The following is a 25,771-nucleotide window of genomic DNA, read 5'->3' on the forward strand; positions in this document are numbered from 1 at the left end:
TCGGACTGGTGATTCCGCTTTGTCTGGGTCTTGTTTCAAGTACGTTTTCCCATGATGTTGTCATTTTTTCATTCTTTCAATAGATTCCCGTATCTTTCAGCTGCCTCGAGCACCATCTTCTCAGTGGAATGGAAGGGCGCACATCCAATCAAAACAAGAAATGAGGTGGAGGAAGGAAAGGTGTTCCTGCTTCACAGGAGTTTGCGCAGAGCATTGCTGGTCCTTTGAAGCATCTCTGGTTGGAGAAACTCACGTCCTTGGGCAGCTGATGGATGATTTTCATGATTTTGATACTTGCAAGCTGCTGCAGAAGCGTTTTTATTCTGAAGGGGAACATCTGAGTAACTTCCATGAACGCAGGACTAGTACGCATCATCCAGAATTACTTTTTAGATCCCGGTTGGTTCTTTTGGAATAACAAAGGGTCAGATCAGCACAATCATACTGCGTTGTCGCAACTGTTGTATTGTCATCATCACTGTTGATATATATTATTATAATACTGCCTTTTCACCGCAGACTCGTTATTATTCAGTACTATTTGTGGTCTGAGTGACTGGAAGGAACACCAAATTCTGGAAATAACTGAGCCATTGTGAAAACGCCTGTATTCCAGACACCTTTTGCACAGTTCCTCTGCTTCTTTGACCCAGTGGGAGATTCCTGGGCCCCACGAATGCGGCACACGGTGGGAAGACAGAAGGGAATTCTGGGGGATTCGAGCTGCCAAAGGGCTGCAGCAGTGGCCTAATGCGTGCAGCCGATCGCCGGTTGAGTCAGAAGTGAACGCCGTGGAGTGGCAGGCAAGCCAGATCCATCATCCTTAAGCTGCCCAGGGAAACACCTCCGTGATTAGCCTTGGATTTCATTTCAGGCCCTCTGTGGGCACTAAAGCCGTATGCCGAGGCTGCCGCGGCCGAATATAAACAGTGGGGTTTTTTCTCCAGAGGTTGGAGCAATTGCTGTTAAGCAAAGCTGGTTGCTTAATCTTTGGTGGAAGGAAGCCTGGAGATCAGCCACCTTGTCCTGTGGGTTCCCCTTTAAATGAAGATGGATTCAGGTCTTCAAGGGTGTCTTGGATCCAAGTCATGGCTGTCCCAAGCCTCCCAGTATAAAATACAGCATTTTCCCCTTCTAAATACTTGCCCTGTCTGTTGGGTTTTGCACTGTTCTGTGGCGTTCTTGTTTTTAACTCTTTGCTCCTGCCCAGATTAGTTATGACTTTGGTTATGCGGCGCATTAGAAATTCGATAATGAAGAAATAAAGTATCTACCGTCCAATTAGCAAGGTGCCTTCAAGAGGCTTTGCAATGATTCTAGAAAGCAGAAGCACCACACCAGACTATTGTGGCGGGGATAAAAACGGAGCGGAGCAATGCAGAAGCCTCCTCAGGTCCCTTGCAAGAGGAAGCAGGCAAGGTAGAAATGTCAAGCCATCGTAATCCAGCCAAGCAAAGCCCCCACGGAGCTTCTGCTTCCTGCCAACATGAATACTCAGGGCCAAGGGTTCCTCCGAGCTTTTCCTCTGTTCCTCTGGAGCACGCGCGTTTGCCCTGCACTCATCTTTGCAAGCCAGCTCTCGGTGGCCGCGGGTTGCCGGAGGGAATGGTGGGGCGGAAGCACCCCTTCCCCCGCCCCAACCAGAGCCGTATTTCTTAGGCCCGTGAACAGAGAAAGCTGTCAGCTTAGCTCGGCTGGGGCTGATCAAAAAGGACTGAACAGGCTCAGTTGCACGGAGATGAGATGCCGCTACAAGCAGGCGGCGATTACAGGGCGGGCGCTGTCAGCGCTTAAAGTAACTGCGCCAGCCCTAAACACTTTAGAAGAACATGTCACACTCGGCTTCTCGCCCGCCGCTTCACCACCGACGACGTCTGCGCAACACTGCCAGTACTCTCGGCCTTTGCTGCCGGTTGCTGTCGACAGCACTGACAAAGGTCCGTCCCATGGCGATCACCGCCATGTGGTTGTGCTAAGGCATCCTGTCGGGGTGGCTGCAAACTACAAACAGGCCCGTTGGGGGCAGAACTGGCGAAGGGCATCCGGAAGCCGACAGCGGATACCTCCGTCCCGAGCTGAGCCGAGCCGTGTGTCCTCCAGGGGCAAGGCAAAGCCAGCCAGCTTCAGATGCAGGGCCTCCTTAGCAGTGGCTTCCTAGATGGCGGCACTCTCTCCAAAACATTAGATTGCCTGGCTCTTCCTCTCTCACCTTCTGGAGGGGCAAAACCAGACCTCTCTTGAAGTGCTACTGGGCGGTAGGGAATGAAGGCCGGGGAGACGTTTTCAAAGGAAAAGCAAGACGGCCTTTATTGTAACTTGCTCAGACTGCAGCTTTATTTATTGTACTGGATGCAAGTTCCTTTGAGGCGGATGTGGTTGCGTTGGCACTGCTGCAGCATCTCCTGTGACTGAGGGGGGTTAACCCCTCGCCACATGTTTCCTTAGCACCCCCCTACAAGGAAATCCACTCGTCTTGCAGAGGGGAAGGCTCTAGATTGAGGGACTGGTTGTGTGGGCCCCCCGGGGAGTTGGTGAGATGCCCAGGTGAGGCAAGGTGTGAACCACCCATTTCCTGACGCACAACTCATCCTCTGGACCTCTGCCCACAACATCTACTCTCAGCAGTGCCTGAGACTGATCCGGAAAATGCAGGAGCCCTGTGGGCTGCACAGACAGCCCGATTCCCTGCGGCAAAGCAACTGAGAGAGCGAGCATCAGACGGCGACTGCTTGTGTCTCGTCCTCCATCACTCTTCAGGAGGCCCGTCAATCTCTTAGTCACGAGATGCCTCAAGACCTCTAATGCATCGATTCCCGACGCCTTTCTCTACCAGCTCTTTTCTTCAGCCGCAGCTGCTTCTTTGCTACATAACTTAAAGTCTTCTCGCAAAGCGGATAGAACTCGCGTTTCTGACAGTTCTGAAAGGGATGGGCCGCGGCGCCAACGAACCATCTGCTTGCGGTGCCGCGGCTCAGACATTTAGCATCTTTCCTCCAGGGGTGGGTCTCCCTGCTCTTAACGGCTCTGAAGAATAAGACGACAAGCAAAGTACCTCCCCAGCCGATGACAAGCGAAGAAACATTGCATTAGCAGAAAGGGGAAGCAACTGTCTACTTATCGACACTGAAAGAACAGCAAGCAGAATTCATTGGCATAGAAAGCCAGGCAAGGATGGAAGGCCAGCTCGGAATCAGCAAGGGATGAAAGGTGAGCAAATTAGCATACAATCCTGCTTTTCTAGTAATTCAATTAATACTTTTCTAGGAATAGTAGAAGTAACAACAACGATGTTCTTGCTTTTCAAAACATTTGAGGACCAGCGTGTGGAGAAACATTAAAAACATGGCTCAGAATGGGGGACATCCGTGGTCATCCAAGTGACAGGTGATGCCGGGCCTGCTGGGGACTGTAGGCTGGATCGCACAAAACCTGCTTTCCAGCAAGGGGCGGTGCATGCCCACAAGAGCGCTGGAGCAAGGTTATGGAGTGACACACGAAATAAACATTAAGCAGCAGGGCCCTTCCTGCAGCTGGGCTTCACCTGGAAAGAGCAAGGGCCATTTGGGCAAACGTCACGTGGGGCAGAAATCCACGGCCAGAGTACGAGGCATGTCGCGCCGCGTCTGACCTGCAGTGGCTGTTTGCTTGCAAGCCCAACTTGAGGGGCTGGCGCTGCCCCTTTATATCCAAATATTTGAACGCTCTCCTGCATCTCTTCTGGTGCTGGCTTATCTGCACATTAAGGTCAATCGAGCGCTTTCTCAGAATCCTGCCACGAGCAGAGGTGCTGGACACGTCCACGAACGCCTTCCTCGCGCCGGCTCCGTGCACCGGCACTGAGCTTCCACTTGGTTTGGCAACAGGTCGTTTTTTAACGAAATCGCCTAGGCTCAGTTGATGGTATTGTCTTCAGCTGGTTGGATCGATCTGTTTAAACGTTCCCTCCCTCAGTTTTATTGCTGCAATGTTTAATCTTTGCCTCTTTTGTCCTGTCAGTGACCAGACATTTATGTCTACCATCGCTAAAATCTATTATTATTAATTTTGCATAAAGGTGCAGTTTATGCACACATATTAGTTCGAAGAGCACGGCTGTGGAGCCTTCTGTTGAATGTATCTTTATTGCTGTGATTAGTGGAGCCTTGCTTAAACAAGAATTAATTTAGACACGGGGATTCGTAGCTGTCTGCGGGGTCGGCCACGGCGACTGGCGTGGCAGCACTGCTCGGGGCCACGGAGCGGTGCTGATGCTCCTCCCTGGTCTGCACAGCACCACTGAGATCCAGCTCCGGCAGCTGAAGCGCAGTCCCAGGACACCGGAGAGGAGGCCTGCGCTCCAGCTTGGGGGCCAAGGCCAGCAAAGCGCCAGTTCCTGCCTACCCGTGTGGCGCCACGGGACATCTCAGGATTTTCTCCTGTGAACAGAAACTGTCGAGGTGCTGCAAGAGGACCAGGGAGAGGGCACACGTCCCCCACGAGCGCCCCATGTGTTGATCAGCACGGAGAAAGGCGGCTGCCAGGTGCTGGGAGGTACAGCTGCTCCTCTCAGGGCTGGCCCTGCAGTTCCGGCCTCTCCGGCACCTGCTAGATCAAGAGGCCCGCAAGGTCTGGCAGGTCTGCATTCAGATCCGGGGTATTTGAGCTTTGCCGATCTTGCTTTCCTTAAGAACATTTGCAGACATATTTATTTTCAAGTGAGGGGGAGCCCAAAGGACGCCTGAGACACATGATTTCCAGGGCCCGTAGCCCTAATGTTTTAAAAAGGCCAAGCCGGGAAAGTACAATGGAAGTAACATTACGTTTAATTTTAAATGAGTAACGAACATGATTAGATCACCCCTGCAGAGACAACAGCACCCCTTTTGACGTCCTGGGCTGGGGGGAGCCACGCCCCAAGGAAGAACCCAGTGGGTGACTTTTCTCTGTTGGTATCCCAGGTACGAGGGGTTGCCTGCCATCCTCATCCGCGGCTGACTGAAGGTACACAACGCTGACCAGGACTTCGAGGCATGTTGCTTCCCACCTAAATGGACACCCGGACTGGCATCCCCTACTCTCCCCTGACTTGGTGCCCTCCAGATACGTTGGAAGACAGCTCTGCCCTTGGCCACGCTGGCTGGGAAGTGTGGGAGTTGTAGTCCAACACATCTGAAGGATGCTAGGGCTGGCGAAGCCTGCCTTGGGCCTTTCCTTCCTTTTCCAGAAGACGCCTCCCGAGAGCGCCACGGGCTTCTCTTCCTCGGGCCACCGTGCAGGAGTTTTCCCCTCACATTCCACTGCTCACGGGGTCTGGGCCACCGCAGCCTGTCCACCCCACTGGCGTCCCGGGCCCTGTGTTCACAGCATGGCTTCCATGTGCAAAATCTTCAAGGCTTCGGAGATCTGGGAGCTGGTGTCTACTTGTCCGTACATCCCGACCAGGAAGGCCCGCTGCAGCAGGACTGCGGCATGTTCTGCCACGGGGAGGAAGAAGACGTCGCAAAATCATTCTCTGACGACTCTTGCAACAGCCACCCCGTAACCTGACGCAGTGAAGAACGCGGTGACAGAACAAGTAAGGGGAACTGTGGGGGCTGCCTGGGGATGATGGGAGCCATAGCCCAGGATGTCTGAAAGAGGCCATAAAGAAGGCTGCTTTGGAGGAGGGGGTCAGCCATTAAAAGGAGGGCAAGAAAGAGACTAAATCCAGCATTTGCCCCAGACGATGGTTACTTACATTTACCGTGTTTGCATCCCTGTTTAGCTCGCAAAAGCCTCATGGCAGAACCCACAGGTGCCAGAGTTCACCTTAACCGTAGTTTTTTGCCTTACCGTCTTGCAAACGAGCAAACAAATTGGCTTTGTTCTGGACCGTTTGCCCCTGGATGGCTTCTCTCCCCGCTCAACTGCTCCCTCCCTCGTCTCCCAAATACCTTTGTGGTAGGGGACTGAAGAGCAGCTGGGCAACGCACCCATGAGCCACCCTGCTCAGGGTTCGCATGTAATGCCAACCCGCCATTTAGTCCCGCGAGAGCTAAATCTCACCACGTGGAACTGGCTTTCTGAAGCAGCCCAACTACAAAGCAGGGCTTAAAACCGGTGTTTGTCCATCCTAAAAAAAGGCCAAGTCCCGGCTGGGCATCGGTTGTTTCAGCAAGCAGCAGTCAACACGAGGCCGGAAGCCCCCCGCTTGCAAACAGCCCGTGGGTTGCTGATCATGGGCTGTCTGGTCCTGCCACCCAGGTGTTTCTGGGTTGCTCGTGTTTACAAAACAGGGCCTGTTAATGAGCTTGCATTTGCGGGTCGCATCAATCCAGAACGCAGAAAACCCGAGCAGTGGCTCGCGTTCTGTGAGCAGCAGGTCTCCGCCCCTCTTCAGACAGCACTCCGAGCACAACAGTGGAGCACCTCCACCCTCTGCCAAATTCAGGCTAGCTCCAGGATGCTGGGCCTGCACATGTCTTGGAAACCCCAACCCTCACCGGAAGCTGAGCTCTGACCCCCACATGCAGGTAAAATCTCTCTCCATCCAGGAGCATTCTTGCTGGCTGCCAAATCAAGTTTGGTTGCAGGGGCCTGGCCCTGCACATGGGCACGTTTTACTAACCCTAATCCTAACCCAAAGCTTCACACTCAGGAAGGGCCCCTCTTCATCCAACCTGCAGGCTGAAAGGCATTGCTCGCCGGGATGTGCTCAGTCTGGGCTGCTTCCAAGCTCTCAGCCTACATATGGACCCAGGTTTTTCTTACCCGCAACCTGAACCTTAAAATCCTTACAAGTTTGCCCAAAGGCAGGACTCCCGGCGTGCCCGATTAACGAAGCCTAGCATGGAAGCGTATCCCTACCAATCCAACGGATTCTGTTCCGCCTTGCTCGTGGCAGGGGTACGTGCCTTGGGCTTTTCTGCACCGGCAAAACCAAAAGCGAAGCACGGAGAGTGTGTGGAACTGCCTCCAGCTCTCCCCTGGCCCGCTCTGGAAGCCAGAGACGGCTCGGCAACACGCTGCGAGAAAGACCGCCTCGCCTCACCACCTCCGCTGCCTGTGTCAGACACTCCTTCGCCTGATGGGAGTTTCTGCCAATATTTGCCCGGGATCATGGAAAAGGTTGCCTGCTGACATTTGGCCGAGCGTGTGTGCGTGTGGCGTGCACCCGGGGCCCTCGCGCCAGCCCGTGTTTGCCAAATGGGCCGCAAAGGCTCTTCGAATCCTAAACCTGGCCCGCACACTTCCCAGGGAGCCGGAGAAGCAGCCTCTGGGGATCCGGCAGAAAATGCCAGGCGTGTTTTCAGAGCGGAAGGGGCGCAAGCAGCAGGGGGAGAACTGGGGGAGGACCGGTTTCCGAGGAGGGCTGTGGAGGGCGAGGACAAAGGCCGAGGGGAGGAGTGGACAGCCACCGAGAAGGGCATTCCGGGTGCGGGGTGGGGGCGGGAAGCCAGCTCAGTGGCAGGCCAACCTGGAACAACTCGCAAGCGCGCTGCGGGAGAGCCGAAGCACATGGCGTCTTGTCTCGCGCTGGACCTTAAGCACCGCGCCCGGGTTGGTTCTGCTCCCGAGCAGCACAGGCAATTCCCCTCGCCAGTCTCTCTCTCACAACAACGCTGCGAGGTAAGCCAGGACCAGCGGAGCAGGGCACGAGGCGCTTGCGGTGGGCCCGCAGCCGGCCGCTTCTCTGAGGGTCTGCAGGCCTCACAGCAGGGGTGGGGAGCCCCCGCCAGTCCCCGGGCCACGTTCAGTTTTGCAGCAGCTCTCGGGGGCTTGTTCCACTGGGGGTTGGGGCGAAGAGGGCAGGGCCACAGGCCACAAGGAGCGGCCTTTCAGAGTGGGGAGCGGGAAACAACCCAAAAATGGGAAGACCGCCGACCTGCAAGGGGAACGGCCAGGGGGCAGCACCCCAGAGAGCCAGACTAGGCCCCAGGCCTGAGCGCCGGCCTGTCCGCTTTACAGCATCCCTCCCTTCGCTCGAGACCTTGGGAAGGGCGCGCTCTCACCTTGGCAAAGCAGGGTGTACTCCGGCAGGCTCCGCAGGGCCGTCTGGACAACCTCGAAGTCGCAGCTGCCGAGGCAGTACATGAACGTGGGGAGGAAGTCGACTGCGATGCTGGGGTTTCGAGAGGAGAGAGTGGAGGGCGTCAGGCCGGAAGGTCCGTCAGCATCCCGTGCCGTGGAGTCCTCCTCCTGCCATGACGGCTCCCAGACCCCCTCCACAAATTTGTCTCCTGTGTCCTTTCAGGCCATCTCAGCCTGGGGGCCTTTGCCACCCTCTGTGCAAGTGAATCCCGTCTCACTTTCCAGATCCAATTCTATTCAGAGCCTACACCCCCCCCCCCGCAATATAAACAATAAATGACAAATCCAAAATCGTGCCAATAAATTACAGATTCAGCTCCGGCAACCTCAGCCTCGGTCTTGCACAAGCAGCACTGGGGCTAGGGCTGCTGTTCAGTTTTCTTCCTCACGGGGAAGGGGGCACGGGGAGCTTGGAGCCCCGGGCACTGCCAACAGTCCTGCTGCCAGCCGAACCGAGACGAGGCTGCAAAAGCAGGAGGCAGGAGGGGCCTTCCGGGGTTTGTGGTTTAGAAAGTCAGAGCAGGGCAGCCATTTGGACACGTCACTCCCAAGCGGGGAAAAATATACTGACACGGGAATGGGGGCGAGCATGTACAGGTGCGGGGGGGGGGGGGGCATTTCCTGGCGTTCCCCGGTGGTTGTGAGGATTCCGGTTCAAGCGGCTGAGCCCCCGAGAGCAATTCCTCCACCCCACCAGTCGCGTCCCCATTACCTGGGATTGTTCTGTATCGAGCGCAGAGCGAGGCTGAAGGCAAGGTTGCGGCAGGTTTCCTCAGGAGAGCTCATCAGCCGCTGCAGGTGAGTCTGCAAGGGGAAGAAGGAGAACTTGCTGCGGCCACCGGTTGCTCCTGCACTTCTCGCTTGCCAGCTGGCCGCCGCTGGGGCCACGCCACCTTCCTCCTCGCGGGTCGGTCTGGCTGGACGACACCCTGGCTCGCTGGAACGGCAGGGAATCCAGGCCACGCGGTCCAACCGCTGAGGTCACCCCGACATTCGCAAGTGCCATGTTCGCTTCTGGTTTATACTCTGGGGCATCCCTCGCCTCCCCTGGACGTGCGGGACTGCAAAGGCCATTTTTCAGCTGGCCGACTAAAACACACGGTGAGAGATGTAGTCCAGCGCATCCGAAAGCGCCAATGTAAGGGAAGGCTGCTTCTGGGTGCTGGGGGGACCCTGTTTCGGGAAGGCTGACGAGCATGTGACACCCCTCTCTGCACAGGAGAGGCTGAGCTTGTCAGAGGTAACATGTTGCTCTCTGTACACCGAAAAGTAAAAGTAATGCCATCAAGCGACACAGGAACAATCGCTGGTAAGCAACCCCCGTCTGTGGCCCTTCTACTTATTGAGTGGAGGCTTGAAAATTGTGAAACAAAAAGGGAAGCTGGAGTCTTGGGCCATTATTGTGTTTTTTAACAAAGCTTCTAATCGCTTGCATAGAATTTTAACTCGCCACAGGTGACTAGCTGCATAAAAAGTCTGAATGGAGTTGAGCCAGCATGCTGCCGTGGCTAGATCAGTGGACGGGCCTCAGGAGGCCCAGATTCTGGATCCCACTCAGCGATGAGGCTCACTGTGCGACTTGGGACCAGCTGCTGACTCTGAGTCAGATCTACTTCACCAGGCTGTTGTTGCGAGGATAAGCTGGAAATGAGGGTGACTAGGCAGGCATTTTGGGCTCCTTGCAAAAGAAAACATGACTTCTATATAGGCCACTATAAACAATAAATGACAAATCCATTACTGTGCCAATAAAACATACATTCCACTCAAGTGGTCAGAAACATTCTCTGTCAACCCTCTCACCAAAAACCTGGGGATACCCAACGTACAGAAAAGAAGGAGAGGATTTCTGGCCTCCGTCGGGACATCTCATCGACGTCAGTCAGAGCCTCCAAGATATCTGAGAAATGGGAAAAAGCAAAGACTTTGGAGTGATCAATTCCACCTCTCCCTGAACTGCCGAGGAAAGGGTGCCAGCGGATTCGTAAACTGAAAAGGAGCCCTGCCACGACTCCAGAAGCCCGGTGTGGAAGGTTCCCTGCTTGGAAGCTCCTCCGAGGAAGAGGAGGAGGTGGAGAGTGCCTTCACTTACCCTCTACAGTCTGGCCCCTGGAAAGCCTCTTCATGTAGGGGGACATCTCGGCTGGGGTGAGCGGAGTGAAGAGGGAGACGCTGACAAGGGGCAAAGAACCTGCCACTGCCTCATCTGAAGGGGGTGGGGGAGAGAGGGAGCGGGGGGGAGAGAGACTTCCTTAAGGTTCTGCATGGTACCAAAGCAAACATCCAGCAGCAGACCAGCCAACTCTCTCTGCTACTGTGGTGACTGGACAGAGGGCGGCACTGCAGCCGCCCGGGAATGAAGCAACAGGCAGGTCGCTCTGACGGAGCCGCCAGTCCGGTCTCCTTGCGCTGTCAAGGTGGGCCTCCTGCCCTGCCTTCTCACAGCTCCATGCCTGAGGAAGAGGCCTGGAGATCTTGCATGTGCCGTACTGGGGCTGGCCCGATAAGAACACGGCACCAAGATGGGTCCCGGAGGCGTGCACGGAAAAGGGACTGACCATCCCGCTCGTTGTCGGCCCCGCGGTCGGACGTGCCGTTCTTGCTGGGCGAGCTCAGCCCGGCCAGGAGAGACTTGAGCATGGCGAGGTCGCTGTTGTCCGACGAGAGGTCGCTGTGCAGAGGCAGGAGGGAAGCAGAGGGCGTTCAGAGCCGCTTCCGGCGGCCACTTCTCTCCCGCGACACTCCCAGCTGCACAGCCCGGACCTCCTGGGATACTCACTGGAGCGGATCGGAATGCTTCTGCAGGAAGGAGACGGCGGCCGGAGCATTGATGGTGATGTACTTGTGGATAAACTGCACAAACTTCGTGATGAAGGTGGCCAAGTGGCGGGAAGACTTCCTGTAGCTCTGCAGACAAAGCCAAGGTGAGCAAGGCGGATGCCGGGCAGCAGGCCAGGGGCCAAACCTTGTCCCACCGCCCCGAGGCCTCCTGGGAGCAGTCCACACGAGGGCGTGTGGGGCGGCGAGCCCCCTGTCCTCGGGCTCTGCCGCTGTGGGCTGCAGGCGAAGCCGGGATCGGCCCCGACTGCTCTGCAAGCGCCCCGCAAGTGGGCACAGGGCGGGTTCCGATTCCGAAGGGGGGGGGGGAAGCGCTGGCCAGCAGCCATGGATGTCGGCTGGGGAGACTGGCGGGAATGGCAGGGGCAGAGAGGAGGCAGACCGGCCGGGCCCCTTGAATCCTGGAGAATCCGGGCTGCGTGTGAAGAGAAGCAGGGGGTACTGGGGATGCCAGACCCCAAATTAAGCTGGCTTGCTTACAGGTCATTTGCATAATAAAAATAACTGATTAGAAATACGTTGACAGCCTGACTACAAAGAGAGCCGGGGGCCAGGCACCCCCTGAACAGGAACATGGCTCCTGAGAGTGTTAATTCGGTCCCTCAGGTTATCAGAGGGTTGCCCCGGCCATCAGATTCTCCGAGGGCTTCACTGGGCTTGGGGTCCTGCCCGCACGGAGCGCCCCAGGCGGAGCCTGAGCCTGGCCTAAGAGCGGCACAGCCCCGGAGGCACCCGGGGGCCGGGCTCCCGCCCTCTGGGGCCGCCGACCGGGTTCTCCTACCAGAAGCAGGCGGATGAAGGAGAGGAGACAGTCCCACAGCGCCCCCTGGTGCTCGCTCTGGAAGACCTGCGGCTGCAGCAGCTCCAAGATGCCCAGGACGTGGATGAAGAAGGTGAGGTGGTTCTGCTGGCGGAACTCCTGGAAGTTGAGGTGGACCCGGCCGTGCAGCAAGGCCGCGACCATCGGCAAGTGCCTGGGAGGGAAGGGAGCGCGGAGACGGCCCGCATCAGGGCAGGCTGGAGGTAGGTGCTGTGGCCGCGATTCCTCAGCGGGCGGCACCAGCACCTCTTTGCTCTCGCAAGAAGCCAAAGGAGCCTCGTGTGGCCTCTTCCTCTCACTTTCAGCCTGCGAGTCAGGCTAGGCCTTAGGCCCAGGTAAGCCACCCAGTGACCGTCACTGCCTGCCAAGCGGGGGACTCGAGCGCAGGCCCCCCAGGCGCCCCGCAGCACGCGACCGGCACGCACACGTGCCAAAGGCAGCCCTGCCCGGGCGGGTGCCTCTCCTCCAAACCGCTCCGCTGCTTCACGCACTGGTCCCACACTTCTCCAGTCCCATGTCTGCAGGGCCCCTTTGGAAATCTGCTGCCTGTTCAATCCCACGGAGGGGCCGAAAGACAGGCCCCAGGCCAGATCCCCCGAAGGCCCTGCCCCTGCCCCCAACCGCCAATCGTGCGGCCGTTTCATGGTTTCCGTGCAGCCTTTTCCCTGCATTTTCCATGGCGGAAACGCCTCTCCTGAGGCTCAGCTGCCGAGCGGAGAAGAGTTCAGGGAAGTGTTTCTGGCTTTCACTGTTCTGGCCCCACCCACCACTGGTCCTCGCTTGGGCCCCGGCCTCACCAGGCGGGCCTTGGGCAAGCCACTGGCGCTCAGCTTCGCTTGCCTCCACTTTCCACCCACCCTCCTTACGGGGGGCGTCACGACTGGCAGAAACGCTTGCCCAGGGCCCTCAGCTCTGCAACAAAGCCAAAGCACAGCAAGCATCCCGGGGGAGCACAAAGATCCTTCAAATAAACGAGCCAGAGCTTCTGCAAAGTTTGCAGACGGAGAGGAGAGGCGGGTGCCGGGCTGCTATTTGCTCTGTGTGGAGTTGGGTCTGTCCGTCGCTCCCTCTCAGCTGAACAGCAGCCAAACCCAGACAAAGGCACCATTGTTGGAACATCACTAGGCATGCGAGATCTAGGGCTGGGGGGCAGGGAAGAAGCGGGGCAGGACCGATGCCCGCCCGTCTGCTGGCTGGAGCGGAGCGCTTGGCTTTGCTCCGAGGAGGCCTGCCCTCCGCCTCCCGGGGGAACGAGTCTGCGGCACCCGAGGCTTCCAACCAAGCAACGACGAGCCGAACCTGAGCAGCAGGATAGGATGGGCCACCGCCAGCTTCCGACACGCCATGTTGGCATCCCACAGCCGGTTCTCGCTCATCTTCGAGTCGCCCGAGTCTGCCAGGAGGGTGATGAACCGGTGGATCAGGCCATCCAGCTGCGGGGAGAACGGATGGACGAGCGTGAGCGAGGGGGGGGCCGAAGGACATGGCCTCCGGGCAGTCATGGCAGCAGGAGCCCTGCACGAGAGGGCTCTGGAGGACGGCCGGGGGGAGAGGTGGCCGGCCGGGCAGGAGAGCCACCGGCTAGCTCTCCTCAAGCCGCCCAGAGGAACCGTGCTAACGTGTCTCGAAAAGCGGGGTGGGCGCTGGCGCCCTCTCCCTTGGCCGCTCAGTAGCATCACTGCTGGACAGTCTGGGCCCACCGGCCCTCAAGGACGGGCTGCTCCTGCCTGAACTGACCCACATCTTAGGCTCTTCTTTCAAAGGCCTGGTCCTGCACCGCTACCAGCAGAACAGGGCACTTTGGGGAGGGCCACGAAGGATGTGCGGCTCCCATCCTCAGGACCCGCCCCCCCCCCCCATTCCTCCCTTGCTGCTTTCTGAGCAGGAGGCCTCGGGGTGGGGAGGGGTGCTCTGTCCATCTCTGAGGACCGTGGGTTGTGACGGTCTCCACCCAAGTGGAATTTCAGCTGAGATTTGCACAATTAACTTGAGCTTCGTTTTATATGGGGCTATTTAAAAGAACAGTTGGAAAGCCCCCAGTGATCTTAGCCGGAAGAGGCAGCTGCACACATTTTAGTAAAATAAAGCGATTATAAAATGATGGCAGGAAGCAATTCCAAGGCTCCGCGGGGCGCGGGCAGGGGCAGGCTCCGACGCAAGGAGAGCCGTACTGAGAACCCGGGCGCCTCTGCACTGTGTGCGCCCAGCCAGCCGCTGCGCTTCTGTTCTCCACTCACGAGTCTGCGGCACGCTCGGTCAGAACACGTGACTGCCTCGGCAGTTCGGCTGGCACTGACTGGCAGCAGCTCTTCGAGGAGGCTGTCCCACCCTCCCGGGAAATGCACAGATTGCAGGAAAGAAGAGAACGGGGCTCCGCCGCTTGGCCACAGCCCCTCGCAGGTGCTGGCGCCTTACCTTGCAGGTGCTGCTTTCCGCAGCTCCTTCGCTGGACTGTAGGAGCTCCGGCACAGGGACCAGGAGCTCCGGCAGCTGAAGGTAGATTTGCAGGAGGAGGCCTTGGCAATGCTTTCCCATGGAGCTGAAACAGAAAGGGGGGAGGGGGGGCTCATGATGGCGGCTCCAACACACCCCTGTCTACGTGGAAGACCAGTCTGCTCAGAATCGTGCAACGCCAGGTCGCACCAGGGCGCCTTACCTGCCCCCCAGCTGCTGGATGCAGGACGCCAGGTGCTCGGCTACCTTTTTGATGCTCTCTATGTTTCCGTAGCAGCAGCTGAGCAGAAGCGGCAGCCTGGACTGGATGAGCGAGCAGGAGGCCTCTTTGCAATTCTGGCTCCTGGTCTCTGACTCCGCCAGGATCAGCTCCACGAGGCTGATCAGTTCGGGAGCTGTGAGCCGAAGCACAAACTCTTCCCGCCGTTTCTGCAGTGCGATTTGGAGAGGGCGGGAAAAACCACTGGTACCCCCGACACAAAGACGTCCACGATGACCTCAGAGCCGTCCACCGGGCTGCTGAAGCCCTGGGTGTCCCGCATCTAGCCGGGGTTAAGCCAAGTGGGTGGGCTAAACCCCCGTCACCCCTTGGGCTAAATTCCCTTTTGGAGATGGTCTTGGGGGCTACATCCCACTGGCACATGAGGCCAAAGGCAAAAATCCCCAAATCTCAACCTCAGGAGAAGCATCAAAGCGTCTCAGAAAGCAGGGAGAACGTACAAATGCCATGAAATCGCCAAGCGCTTGGCTTTTGCAGAACCTCAACGTGACAGATGGCAAGTGCCGGCAAGTGGCATCTGCACCTCTGACACGAGCCTGGCTTTGCTGGCCGGGGCTGACGGAAGCGCCCGGTGCAAACACCTGAAGGGCTGCACCCCTCCTTTAGGCTCCTTCTCGCCACCGCGGTGGGATCCACCATTACCTGAGGGATCCTCTGGTCTCGCCCTTGCCAGATCCGAGGGATGTGTATGCAGGCCCACAGGAAATCCAAGGAAGCGGTCGGGTCAAATCTGTAAGGAGGCCGAGAAAGCCAGGCTCTAAAAGGACCCAAGGGGCTGGATGGAGGGCAAGGTGCTCCTGCCCAGCCAAAACAGGCCCGGCAGCCGCATGCCTCCCCCTTCCGTGGAAAAAGCCACGGCGACAAAAGCACCTGCTTCTCCAGACTCTGCACCGTCTCGCACTTCCTGGGATATATAAGTTGCCAGGGCGACTTCTTTTATATTGTTATTAATTTTATATTGTTATTTTTGTATTTTACTTTATGTTGTGAGCCGCACCGAGGCTTCGGCGAATGGGGAGGCATAGAAATGTTTTAATAAATAAATAAATATCCCCAGGCAGAGAAACACTGCAGGCCAGCGGGAGGCGAAACATGAGGTGGTCTGTACTGGCAGGCAGAGTCCCAGCCTGAGAGATCCTCGGGTCTCGTGCCTGCCAGAGAGCCTCTGCCCTGGTGCTCACCCCTGGCGCTCACCCCTGGGGCAGAGGTGGCCTCCATTTCCAGGAGGCAGCAAACGAGCAGGCCAAACGCAAGCGACAGAAACCCGCGCACGTGCGGCTGCAGCACACGGAGGGACAGGTGCCGGGCGAGGGGGCCCAGTGCCATCCTGCGCACGCACAGGCAGGCCAGGCCAACCTGGCGCTCCAGAGCTGCTGCTGCTCGAGGCCAATCGTGCCGGGCAAGGGGACCAGGCCCGGAGGCTTCCGTGGTTCTCAACAACCTGCAGCCCGCTTTAGGCCTGCCAGGAGACCCTCCCTGCTCTTTCTCCCGGAAGGAGCCAGGGCTTCCCTCAAGGAAGGGGGCCTGGTCAGTGCTCCGCAGGCCCCGCCACCGAGCCTCCTGTGAACCAGCCGCTCTGCCGTCACGCCACCCGCGCGCACGGACAGCTCGGGGAGCCGCTCATCCCACGGGCGAGCGGGATGCCCCGACGCGTCCGGAGCGGCCCCGGCGGACTCGCCTGCTCTCGCGGTTCTTGCAGAGCACGGCCTTGATGCAGCGGTGCAGCGTGGCCCAGCTGGACTGGTGCGTCAGGACGGCCAGGAGGTACGGGCGGAAGGAGGGCGGCTCCGGCGTGCGGGGGCCCTTATCCTGGGGAGGGAAAGGAAGAAGGCCTGCTGGCGGCGTGAGTGCGTCGCGGAGGCGCTCGCTGGCCCGTGCCGCAGGAGCGTGCCTCGCCGAGGGAAGGAACGCCTGGGAAGGCCTGGGGACGAGAGGGGACGCTCTTGCGGGGCCCGGACGTTAGCAGGGCCTCCTGCTCACACGGCCGACTCGCCCCACCTGGCGGAGCCTCACCTTATTCCAGGAGAAGAGCAGCCTCTGCTGGAGGTCTGGGCAGCTGCTGATGACTTCCGGGTCCAGCAACTCCAGCCAGTCAATGAACAGGCCTGAGGAAGCCCCCGGCTGAGCCGCTTCGGTGCTGGAAGGCGACAGCGAGGCCGGGTGTAAAAACCGGTGGGGAAGGTTCGGCCCGGAAGAGCCAAATGGGCCCCTCCGCTCCTCCCTCTGGCCCACCTGAGGCTCTCCGGCTCCTCCTTCACAGGGATCTCGTCTTTGTCCTGGAGCAGCAACGAGCTCACCAAGGAAATGGGCCCGGAGGCGGGCAGGCGGGAAGAGGTCTCCATGGTCACCGAGAAGAGCGCTGCCAGGAGCTCCTCCAGGAACGGTGAGTGCGCTTCCGTCAGGCCTCGCAGCACTGGGGCGGCACATGGGGGCAAGAGCAGCTCGGAGGTTATGGGCGGAAGCACAGCAGATCGACGCCAGACCGCTCCCGGTTCATTGGCTGGGTTACCTGCTGCACCGTGTGGGCCGCGGAGCAGGGCCCGTGCGGGACAGAAAGGGGCAGGACGGGAAGCACCGGCCCTGGGAAGTCTGTGCAGCTCAGGAAGCAGGGACTGTTTTCCCCGCACAAACCAGGAGAGTGGCTGAAATTGTGTTTTTATGCACATATGATGCTGTGAGCCACCTAGAGAGCCTATGGCTAATGGGGCAGCATGCAAGGCAAATAAACATATGAATAAATAAATTGGTGGCAAAGGGCGAGAGCCGCTGCTGGAGAGAAGAGGCGGGCCCTGCAGGCTCCAGGGTTCAGCCTCGTCGCTTGCACATGCAGCGAAGGGGAAGAGAAACAGGAATTCGCTGGTTCCCGTTTCCTTCACCCCTTAGAACGGGTGCTGATCCCAAGGGCTGGGTGTTTCCAGAGAGTCCAAGAAGGGTGCGTTCCAGTGACGTGTGGGATCGAAGGAAAAAGCACTGTGGGTCAAAATGCAAAATGTGCTGGCCTAGTTTGGCTGGAAGCGCTTGCTGTCAGAAGCCACGTCTTGGGGATATCAGCCTTTTAGGAGAGGGCAACGAGCCGAGAGACAGGGACGCGGCCTCCTGGAGGACTACGAGGGGCTGGACGGGGCTCCACGGGCCGCCCTCGGGCTCAACCCCTCTGCGTGAGCAGCATCACTGGAAGGCCTACCTTTGCTGACCAGCTCCGGCTCCACGTTGAACTTCTCACCGGACTTCAGTGTGGTGATGATGGCGCAGACGGTGGAGCCGATCACGTCGGCGTTGTGGCGGAAAGCCAGTGCTTCTGCCAGGTGCAGAAACCCGCCCCGGACCGCCACTTGGAAGCGGGAAAGAGAAAAGGAAAAGAGCATCACGGAGAGGCCGTGGCAGGATATGCCGGCTCGGGATGGTGGGGGTTGCAGTTCAACGCCCCTGAAAAATACCAGGCCAAGCAAATCCACCGCCCAGGTTAACATCAGCCAAAAGAACGGTCTCTGTCCCCACAGAGCTTGCATTCTCTTGGGTTCGGATTCCTCATTCCCCGGGTCGTGCAAGGGCCTCGACTGCTCCTTCTCTTACCGTCATTGATCTTGTGCCTGGATGAATACTGGATGGCGAAGGACTTGAGCTGAGCCCGGAGGGGCCCCTCCTCCACGGCCGGGTTCTCCAGCCAGTGCAGTATCTGCATCAGGACTTTGAAGAAGAGCGAGGAGAAGGCCGTGTCGCGGGGCACGCAGCGCTGCAAGAGGCGGCGGAGGGAGGGGAGAGCCGGGATTGTGGGCGCGACACGGAACCAGCACAGGAGCCAGAGAGCGCAACTGGAAGGGCCTACGGCCCCGTCCATGTGGGGCCAGGAGGCCGTGAAGCGGGGCTCCCGGCCCACAGCCGAAGGACCAGCCGTGGCCCAGACGCCCCTCCCAAGGCAGGGCCTGCCACGACTGCTGCTCAGGCGGAGCAGCTCGCCTCCAACGGACGGGCGTGCAAAGCGCCTTCCCGCACGCGAGGGAAAGCGCCTTCGCTGTGGCCCCTTCCTGGCTCGCCCTTGCCGAAACAGTGCCGGCGCCAAGCTGACTGCCTTGCCAGCACCAGGTCCAAGGATTTTCACTGAGGATGTTTTGGTGGCTGGTTAAAAAGTCAAAACTGGCCGTTTCCGGGGCTAGTTTAATGGCTTTTAAAATGCTTCCTGACTGCACTCTCATTTTTACTGCATTATATTTATTTTATTTATTTATTGTTCGGTTTATATCCTGCCTTTTTCCTACAAAGGGCTCAAGGCAGCTTACATCATTCTCCTCCTCCATCTTATCCCCACAACCACCACCCTGTGAGGTAGGTTGGGCTGAGAGTCTGTGACTGGCCCAGAGTCACCCAGTTGGCTCCATGGCTGAGCAGGGACTCGAACCCGGATCGCCTGAGTCCCAGTCCCACGCTCTTGACCACCACACCACAGTAGATGACCACTTGAGGGCTTCCCGTATGCATCGCCCTCTCTCGCTCCTTTCGCCCTGTTGCTGAGAGGCAGGCTCACTTCCGACTCTGCCCCGGGGCCTGCCTCTCCAGGAACGAGGCCCCGCCAGCAACCCCCACCCCCAAGCCGGGCCAGGGTCCACACGCAGCCCCACACGCTGCGGAGGTGCCCCCAAGCCCTGCCGGCCCAAACAGAGCCCGCCCCCCGGAAGCAGGGCGCGCCCCCAGCGGCTCACCTGATACCGGCACAGCAGGCGCATGAGCGGGCAGGACACGACGCGGTGCCGGTGCATCGCCAGGACCAGGGCCCCGCCGTGCGGGGAGTTCAGCAGGGCCGCCAGAGCCTGCAGCAGCTGCGCCGCCATTCCCGGCACTGGGGCACCGCCTCGGCGGACCCGGGCCAGCTCCTGCCCCAGCGCCTGCTGCAAGGCCAGGGCGAGGGGCCGCGGGTTCGAGCTGGGCCACCGTGGCTCCGGCGCCAGTGGAAACAGCTGGCCAGGGAGGAGAACAGAGGGGTGCTCAGGGCAAGTGCCCAGGATGACCACGTTCCTGAATTTTTACTACAAAGCACAGCATTCGCGGCGCGCGAGCATTGCACAGGTCCCGATCCAAGTGCGACGAGGCCAAGCGCCCTGCCGCCAAGGCTCTGCTCAGCGGCCTGCTCTCCTGGGCTGGCCAGGGTGAACAGGGCAGGAGTGACCGGTGAACAGTGAACGTGGGTGTCCTCAGGGCAAAAAGGTCAGGCGTAAGGCATTTCCCTGGAAAGGATTAGGGAAGCGATCCTGCAAGGAGGACGCCCCGTTACTCCGAGACACTTGGAAAGCACCCCACTGATAGAGGTCCACACAGAATTCACCTTTTTCCCAAGGGCAAGAGACACGGCCGCATCAGGAACAAGCAAATGCCCATCCCACAACTAGCATACGTCCAGGGACACTGGGGGCCTCTCCATTCCCACACGGGGAGGGAGCTTGCGGGATGGGGGCTCCGAGGACGGAAGGCAGGCAAGCTCTGAACTTGACCTGGCCACTGGACCCGGAATGCGGAACATTCGCGCCCTCCCAGTCCTCACGAGGGACTGCTAGCGTCTCTCCCCCTGTACGGCTGTTTTGGCAAGAAGCTCTTTAGAGGAAGATTGGGACGCACTAGCGAGGTAACACCGGGCTTGGCATCTTGCACCTGCTCTGTATTTGTGTCGGACGAACTCTCCTTTGTGGTGTGCAAATGCCAAGCTAGGTCACGTTCTCTCTGGCAGTGCGTGTTAAACCCCAGTAAAGGAATTAAACCTCTGCAGGAAATTTGCCAGGCAAGCACCTCCTTTGGAGAAGAAGTGCTCCCCAAAATTACCTGGCATAAACATAAGCCTTCGCAGCTGGAGGAGCAGCTACACCTGCTCCTATTGCGATAATTATTCAGCAGGTCAGCCCCATTCACAAGACTTGCTTTTTTCTGGTTATCTTTAAAATCTGTGTCTCCCAGGCTCAGAGCAACCAACCAAGCCCGGATGGCGGCAAACCGTGCAGCAGATGCAGCCTAAACTCCACCGGAGGTGGGCAGGGAGAGGGGGAGAAAGAGGGAGGGCGGCACCACGAAATCTAGACGCTCCGCATGCGTGTGCACATTATTAGAGCCAGTACCTGGAGAAGAATGCTCGCCAAATCATCGTCTGGACCGAGGACTCGGATTTGGGCCAGCGCTCTGATCCTGCCCTGTCCCTGCAGGGCCTCCAGGTTGCTTTTGGGCCGGGGGGCATCGTCACTGTCTGGAGAGAGAAGAAAAAACACCTGGCTGGGGGGCAGTCTCTTTCTCCCCGCTTGCACACGCTGTTCAGGGAGCACAGGAATCGCGTGAGCCGAGCTGCCTGTGCCAAAGAGCCGCGCCAAAAAGCTACGGCGGGCCCGCAGCATTCCCGGATAGCAGAAGGGGGTGCCTTAATCATAAATTACCTACGTGCACGTCGAAGTTCTCAGATAAGGAACTTCTCCATGTTGGCTAGCGGGCTACATGCAAGAGGGTCTTTTTGGTGACAGCTCCCAGCCCTGGGATTCCTCTTTGTTTGTCTAAGAGGCCGAGTCAAAACGCGGTTGTTTAAGCGACTTTTTAAGACCTTGACAGTAGTCGGATTTTTAAAAAACCTTTTCACTGTTTCTAGCCCACACTTCCTCCAAAGAACGCAACCATCTTAACACAGATTTCTCTCCCCTACCTGCTTGCGCCTTGCAACACCTCTGCGAGGTGGGTTCAAGCTGAAGGAGTCAGCGAGAGAGCAGCTTAAGTCAGGAGCTGAACCTGGGTCTCCCCAGTCCTAGGCTGACACGGAAACGACTGCGCTCAGTTTGAGCTATTTTATGTCTGCTCTTTGTTTCTGCCTGTCAGTTTCATGGCATGCCAGTGTATTGCAGGCATTTTTTAGACTATGGATTAAGTTGTGCATTTTGTGGGTTGCTTTGCGTGTTCTGGAAGGGTCCTAGCAGAGATACTGCAACAAAAACCCAGTTACAAGCAGCACCCGCCGCCTATGAAAGGCCAGCGTGTCCTGGGGAACGTTTCTCACTGACATCCCACCCCGACACGCAAGCTTCCCCAGGGGCAGGGTGTGTCGAGTGCTTGTGGGGAGGGATGAGACTAGGAAACACGAGGGAGGGAAGACTGACCAATCTGCTCCCCGAAGGAGAGGCGATGACCATACCCCGGCGAGACGGCAGGGAGGCCGTGAGAAGGGAGTGGAAGGTCTGCCCCCCAGTAGCTCCTCTCTCATGCTGGACTTCCACAAGGTGCGCCATGTAATCTGGAAGAAAACAAGGAAGTAAGGCGGAGAGAGAAGACACATCCACCCAGAGAGACTCCCAGTGCTGGGCAGGCTGATTGAGCTCCTGCCACGGTCACCTCCCCGGAGCTGAGAAGTCGCACTCCGAGTCGCTCCCGTCGCGGCGGGACGTCGGGAAAAACTGGGGACTCACTCTTGTCCATGATGTTCTGCTCCAGCGTCTGAGGATCGTGGGACACAGCCTGATCCAGGTACTGCAGCAGCTTGCTCATGCTGGAGACGGGGATGCCGAAGGACTGGACGAAGAGCAGCAGCTGCTGGGGCTCGAGGTCCTGGAGTGCTGCAGGGAAGCACACGCGGTGGCAGGGCAGGCTCGCTTCCGGCTCGCTGCAGGCCACGGAGACGGCACTGCCCTTCATGCTGATCCCACCCCGCTGCCAAACCGCCCAAGCCCGAAACACGCAGCCGCAGCCGCTGGGTGAGGACAGCTCACACGCACACGGCAGTTGCTGAACCGGGGGCGCTCCCTCCGTAGCAAAGGGCCCCCGGCGTGCCTCCTGCTCCGTGCTGCGAAGGCCAGAACGCAGGTCTGCAAGCGTCTCCCTTACGTCCGAACCCCTGTGGCTGTTTTACTGGGCATGATTAAGCTTCTATCCCGCCTTTTCCCTTCCTGTACGGAGCCCATGTGAGTCACACGACCCCTCCCGCCTCCATGTCACCCTCCGTGGGCTGAGTGGGGCTTGCACGCAGACCTCAGAGCCTAGTTCGACACTCTAACCACTACACAACCCGGCCTCTCGGTGAATCATGCTGACCGCACGACTCCAGGTGGGCGTGTACAATCCTTGTCCTCTCCTCATAATGACCCCGTGAGGCAGGGCTGGGACGAGAGCGCAAGATTCTGGTTGTGCGCATGCCGCCGACGCCGGAGCTGAGACGATGCTCACCGGCATCCACCAAGCGGGGCACCTCCGAGCGGATCATGCGCAGCTTCAGCCAGTCTGGGAGGAGCAGGGCCTCCTCAGAGGTGTCCACCAGGAAGGCTGTCGGAAGCGGCTTCTTCTCCGGGAACCAGATGTCCAGCAAGGTGTAGAAGTCACCGTCCCCGGCTTTAAAGGAAGCGTTCGGAAAATTACTCTGCTTGGCTCTTAGCTAGCCAGTCAGTCAGGTTGCCTGGCTTTTTTTGACCCGTGGACATATTTTGGAATTTGAGAAGTGAAATGCCTCATCAGAGAATTGTTGCTGTGGGAGCAACCGGCCATATCTATGGATCTTAGGCTGGGTCTTGTGCTGAAAGAGCAGGTTTTGTGTCCACCAAACACCGCAATGCCTCTTTAACAAAGGAAAGTGTGGGAAGGCCTGCCTAGAGCCTTGCTCTTTTTAATGGATTTACAAGATGCTCTAAAACCTTCAGCCTGTTTTAAGGAAGTTAAAGGTAGCACCCCCTCTCTGGAAAAGCCCCAAAGCCAACCAACCTTTGAGCCAAAGGACCCCACCAAATTTTGAAATGTATGTCCATTTTGCAAAACAGACAAGCATACACAAGCCAGGCTGCTTCTGCAGGTCTGGAGAAGAAAGCAGCCAGATGGGGCCACCCACCGGAAATATTACAGCGCTACAAAGTTGGCTTCAGATACTCCGCCAGGTACAGATTTTATGCCAGCCTTTGCAACCATATGGCCCAAAAGCTTGTTTTTAAGGGGGGGAAAAGTGAGAGCAGATTTCTTGGAAGGTGAATTCTGCACTTGGTACTACATTCTCTGGGTTTCCTTGCCTGCAACACAAACAGCCCTATCAGAACATCCACGGATGCCCATTATGAGATTCCAAAGGCCTAGAAATCAATTTTCGCTCAGTAAGGCATAGTTATTGTCTTTCTACACTGTCCTTCTGAGGCCAAGGACTAAAGTTCACATGCACACAAATCAACCGATTAATCCCCAGTTTCTGCTTTTCCAGGCACTCGGGGCCTGACAAAGACACACAGCCAGCTCTGCAGCTCGCAGAAATGTCACGTCTGAGGCCTCCTCTAAATGCAAACCTTGCGGTGGCCCGAGTGTCAGCAGGATCACCATGGCGTGGACAACCAGTATGTGCATCGTCGCTGTTTCCCCACTAATCCAGCGGAGGAACACCTGATCTTGGGACTCCGACTAGGGCAGAGAGAGAGAGAGAACACCAAGTGAGCAGTAAAGCAAGGACAAGATGACAAAGGAGCTGAAGCTCAGGCCTTGGGGCCAAGTTTGGTCCTCAGAGTTCCTGGGGCAGTTGCAGGGGGAGCGGTGTGGTGGTTTCCTGGCGGTTACACGGTGTTTTCCCCCGTTCCAAAAGGTCCGAACACCTCTCCTATGATGCTGACAGCTAAAAGCACTTAGCTATATGTGGTGCTTTTTTAATTTCTGGATTTTGGCCCAGCCTACCTACCCCAGCTCCCCTGCCCACAAGAGTTTCACCAGAACTGCATGTGGCCCTTGGGCCAGAAATACATGAAATCAATCGGAACCTCCCCTGCTCTGTGCGAAAAGAGGTGGTCCCATACTGGGTGCCTCTCCTCAATGCTTCTGTGCCCCCCCACCCCCGAGCAGAGGGCCTCGGAGTGTCTCCTGAAACTCCCTACGCTTCTGAAGAAAACGGAATGTTGCTTATATGACCTACGGCTTATTTCATCGCTGCCTCGGCAGGGGCTTGCGGGCAAAGAACGGCAGAAAACAAGGGGAAATCAGAGGGAAGAGAAAGGGACACGCACCCAGCTGTAAACCTCCTCGCCTTCCTTGCTCTGGCGCATGCGCTTGATGTAGCAGGAGAAGATGGAGAGGAGCGCCACGAGCACGGCATCCGACTCGGAACAGTAGGAGAGCTTGGAGAAGAGGTGAGACATGATCGTGGAGCGCTCCACAATCAGCCGGGCCACATCCTGCCAAGGCAAGCAAGCAAGCGCGCCCGTCAGCTGTACCGCCTGAAGGGCACAGACCGCGGCCGGCTGTGAGGCCGGGCCCCGAAGGCCCCACCACGCCGGCGCCAGGTGCAATGCCAAAGCAGAGAGGGACGACTGAAGCTTCGGGGGGCTGTCGCGAGCTGTCGGGGTGCTGCCGGCTTGCGGCAACCCTATGAATGCCCGCCCTGCGGAGTGCCCGTCGGCCCTCGCTGCCCCGCTCAGCTCTCGCACACGCCACTGCCCGACTCTGCACTGACCCCATGACAACAGGGGAACGACTTCCAGTGTGGCCCAGCTGCAAGACCAGGCTTCGTCTCGCGCCCGGTTCAGTCCGCCGGTCGGTGGGGACTGTACCACAGGATTCCGCGGAGGAGAGGAGGGCCGGTGCCTCACCCAGCCAGGGCGAGGGGACAAACCACAAGGGAGGCAGAGCAATGAAGCCTGCAGGGCTTGCTGCACTGGCAACCGCAAAGTTCTGGTCCAGAAGACGGGCGCTAGCTATGAAGTTTATTACACTTGGTCTGTTAATTAGGATGTACATGTTCTGGTTTTATGAGTTTGCGGTTTTAATCACTGTACACCGTTCTGAGAGTGTTCGCTAAAGAACGGGTCATACAAACTTTAAATAGAATACGACCCTCTTCCTTGTATTTACAGTGTCCAGGTCATGGGAGTCACTGTTTCTGCAGCCAAGCCTAAAGCTGGGGGGTGTCAGCGGGCTCCAGGGATCCACACATTTGTAACACCCCTGAAAAAAGCACAGAGAGCTCCCCGCACACGTGAATTAAAGCCCCCGTTACGGAAAAATTGCGCACAGAAGAGACCCCTGTGGAGACCCCCCAGAGACAAGCTGCCAGGGGTGCGGGGCCCTCGGCTCGTGGCCCCTGCTGGGGGGGCCCCCTCACCAGAGCGAGCTCGTTGTGCTGGCCCTGGTCCTCCACTGGCGCGTACTGAGACAGGTACACCAGGTAAGCGCTGATGGCCTGCGGGTCCGTCTCCATGTGGATGGCCTGGAAGAAACGGGGACAAACACGCTCCAGCACACGCTCCTAAGCGCGCCTGGCAGTCTCCTTCGAAGCCTTTTTCGTCCTGTTGCTGGGGCCTTCAAGGAGTGTCCCTCTCACAGCAGGCATTAAAACGGCCTCGGCAATTAGAAACGTGACTCAG

The 25,771-nt window shown here is 58.1% G+C and overlaps 1 protein-coding gene across 1 annotated transcript in view; it reads right to left on the bottom strand.

The window, feature by feature from the left end:
- Positions 1 to 4,779: 4,779 nt before the first annotated feature.
- The window catches only part of INTS1 (integrator complex subunit 1), a 35,652-nt gene continuing 14,660 nt past the window's right edge, over positions 4,780 to 25,771 (bottom strand). Inside the window, exons 23-47 of the mRNA XM_044433762.1 lie at positions 25,510 to 25,614; positions 24,416 to 24,583; positions 23,711 to 23,822; positions 22,617 to 22,778; positions 21,863 to 22,009; positions 21,592 to 21,690; positions 20,540 to 20,664; positions 19,139 to 19,393; positions 18,015 to 18,174; positions 17,626 to 17,772; positions 16,674 to 16,854; positions 16,455 to 16,578; positions 16,120 to 16,250; positions 15,084 to 15,171; positions 14,364 to 14,590; positions 14,123 to 14,246; positions 13,007 to 13,140; positions 11,669 to 11,861; positions 10,829 to 10,956; positions 10,608 to 10,720; positions 10,142 to 10,255; positions 9,879 to 9,949; positions 8,762 to 8,853; positions 7,971 to 8,080; positions 4,780 to 5,453 (exon numbers count right to left, since the gene is read on the bottom strand). Coding sequence (XP_044289697.1) covers positions 5,338 to 5,453; positions 7,971 to 8,080; positions 8,762 to 8,853; positions 9,879 to 9,949; positions 10,142 to 10,255; positions 10,608 to 10,720; positions 10,829 to 10,956; positions 11,669 to 11,861; positions 13,007 to 13,140; positions 14,123 to 14,246; positions 14,364 to 14,590; positions 15,084 to 15,171; positions 16,120 to 16,250; positions 16,455 to 16,578; positions 16,674 to 16,854; positions 17,626 to 17,772; positions 18,015 to 18,174; positions 19,139 to 19,393; positions 20,540 to 20,664; positions 21,592 to 21,690; positions 21,863 to 22,009; positions 22,617 to 22,778; positions 23,711 to 23,822; positions 24,416 to 24,583; positions 25,510 to 25,614 — 3,426 coding nt within the window. The 3' untranslated portion in view covers positions 4,780 to 5,337. The remainder of the gene's footprint in view (positions 5,454 to 7,970; positions 8,081 to 8,761; positions 8,854 to 9,878; positions 9,950 to 10,141; positions 10,256 to 10,607; positions 10,721 to 10,828; positions 10,957 to 11,668; positions 11,862 to 13,006; positions 13,141 to 14,122; positions 14,247 to 14,363; positions 14,591 to 15,083; positions 15,172 to 16,119; positions 16,251 to 16,454; positions 16,579 to 16,673; positions 16,855 to 17,625; positions 17,773 to 18,014; positions 18,175 to 19,138; positions 19,394 to 20,539; positions 20,665 to 21,591; positions 21,691 to 21,862; positions 22,010 to 22,616; positions 22,779 to 23,710; positions 23,823 to 24,415; positions 24,584 to 25,509; positions 25,615 to 25,771) is intronic.

Source organism: Varanus komodoensis, unplaced genomic scaffold (assembly GCF_004798865.1).
Source record: "Varanus komodoensis strain SLA01 unplaced genomic scaffold, ASM479886v1 scaffold26, whole genome shotgun sequence".
Taxonomy (NCBI): Eukaryota; Metazoa; Chordata; class Lepidosauria; order Squamata; family Varanidae; genus Varanus; species Varanus komodoensis.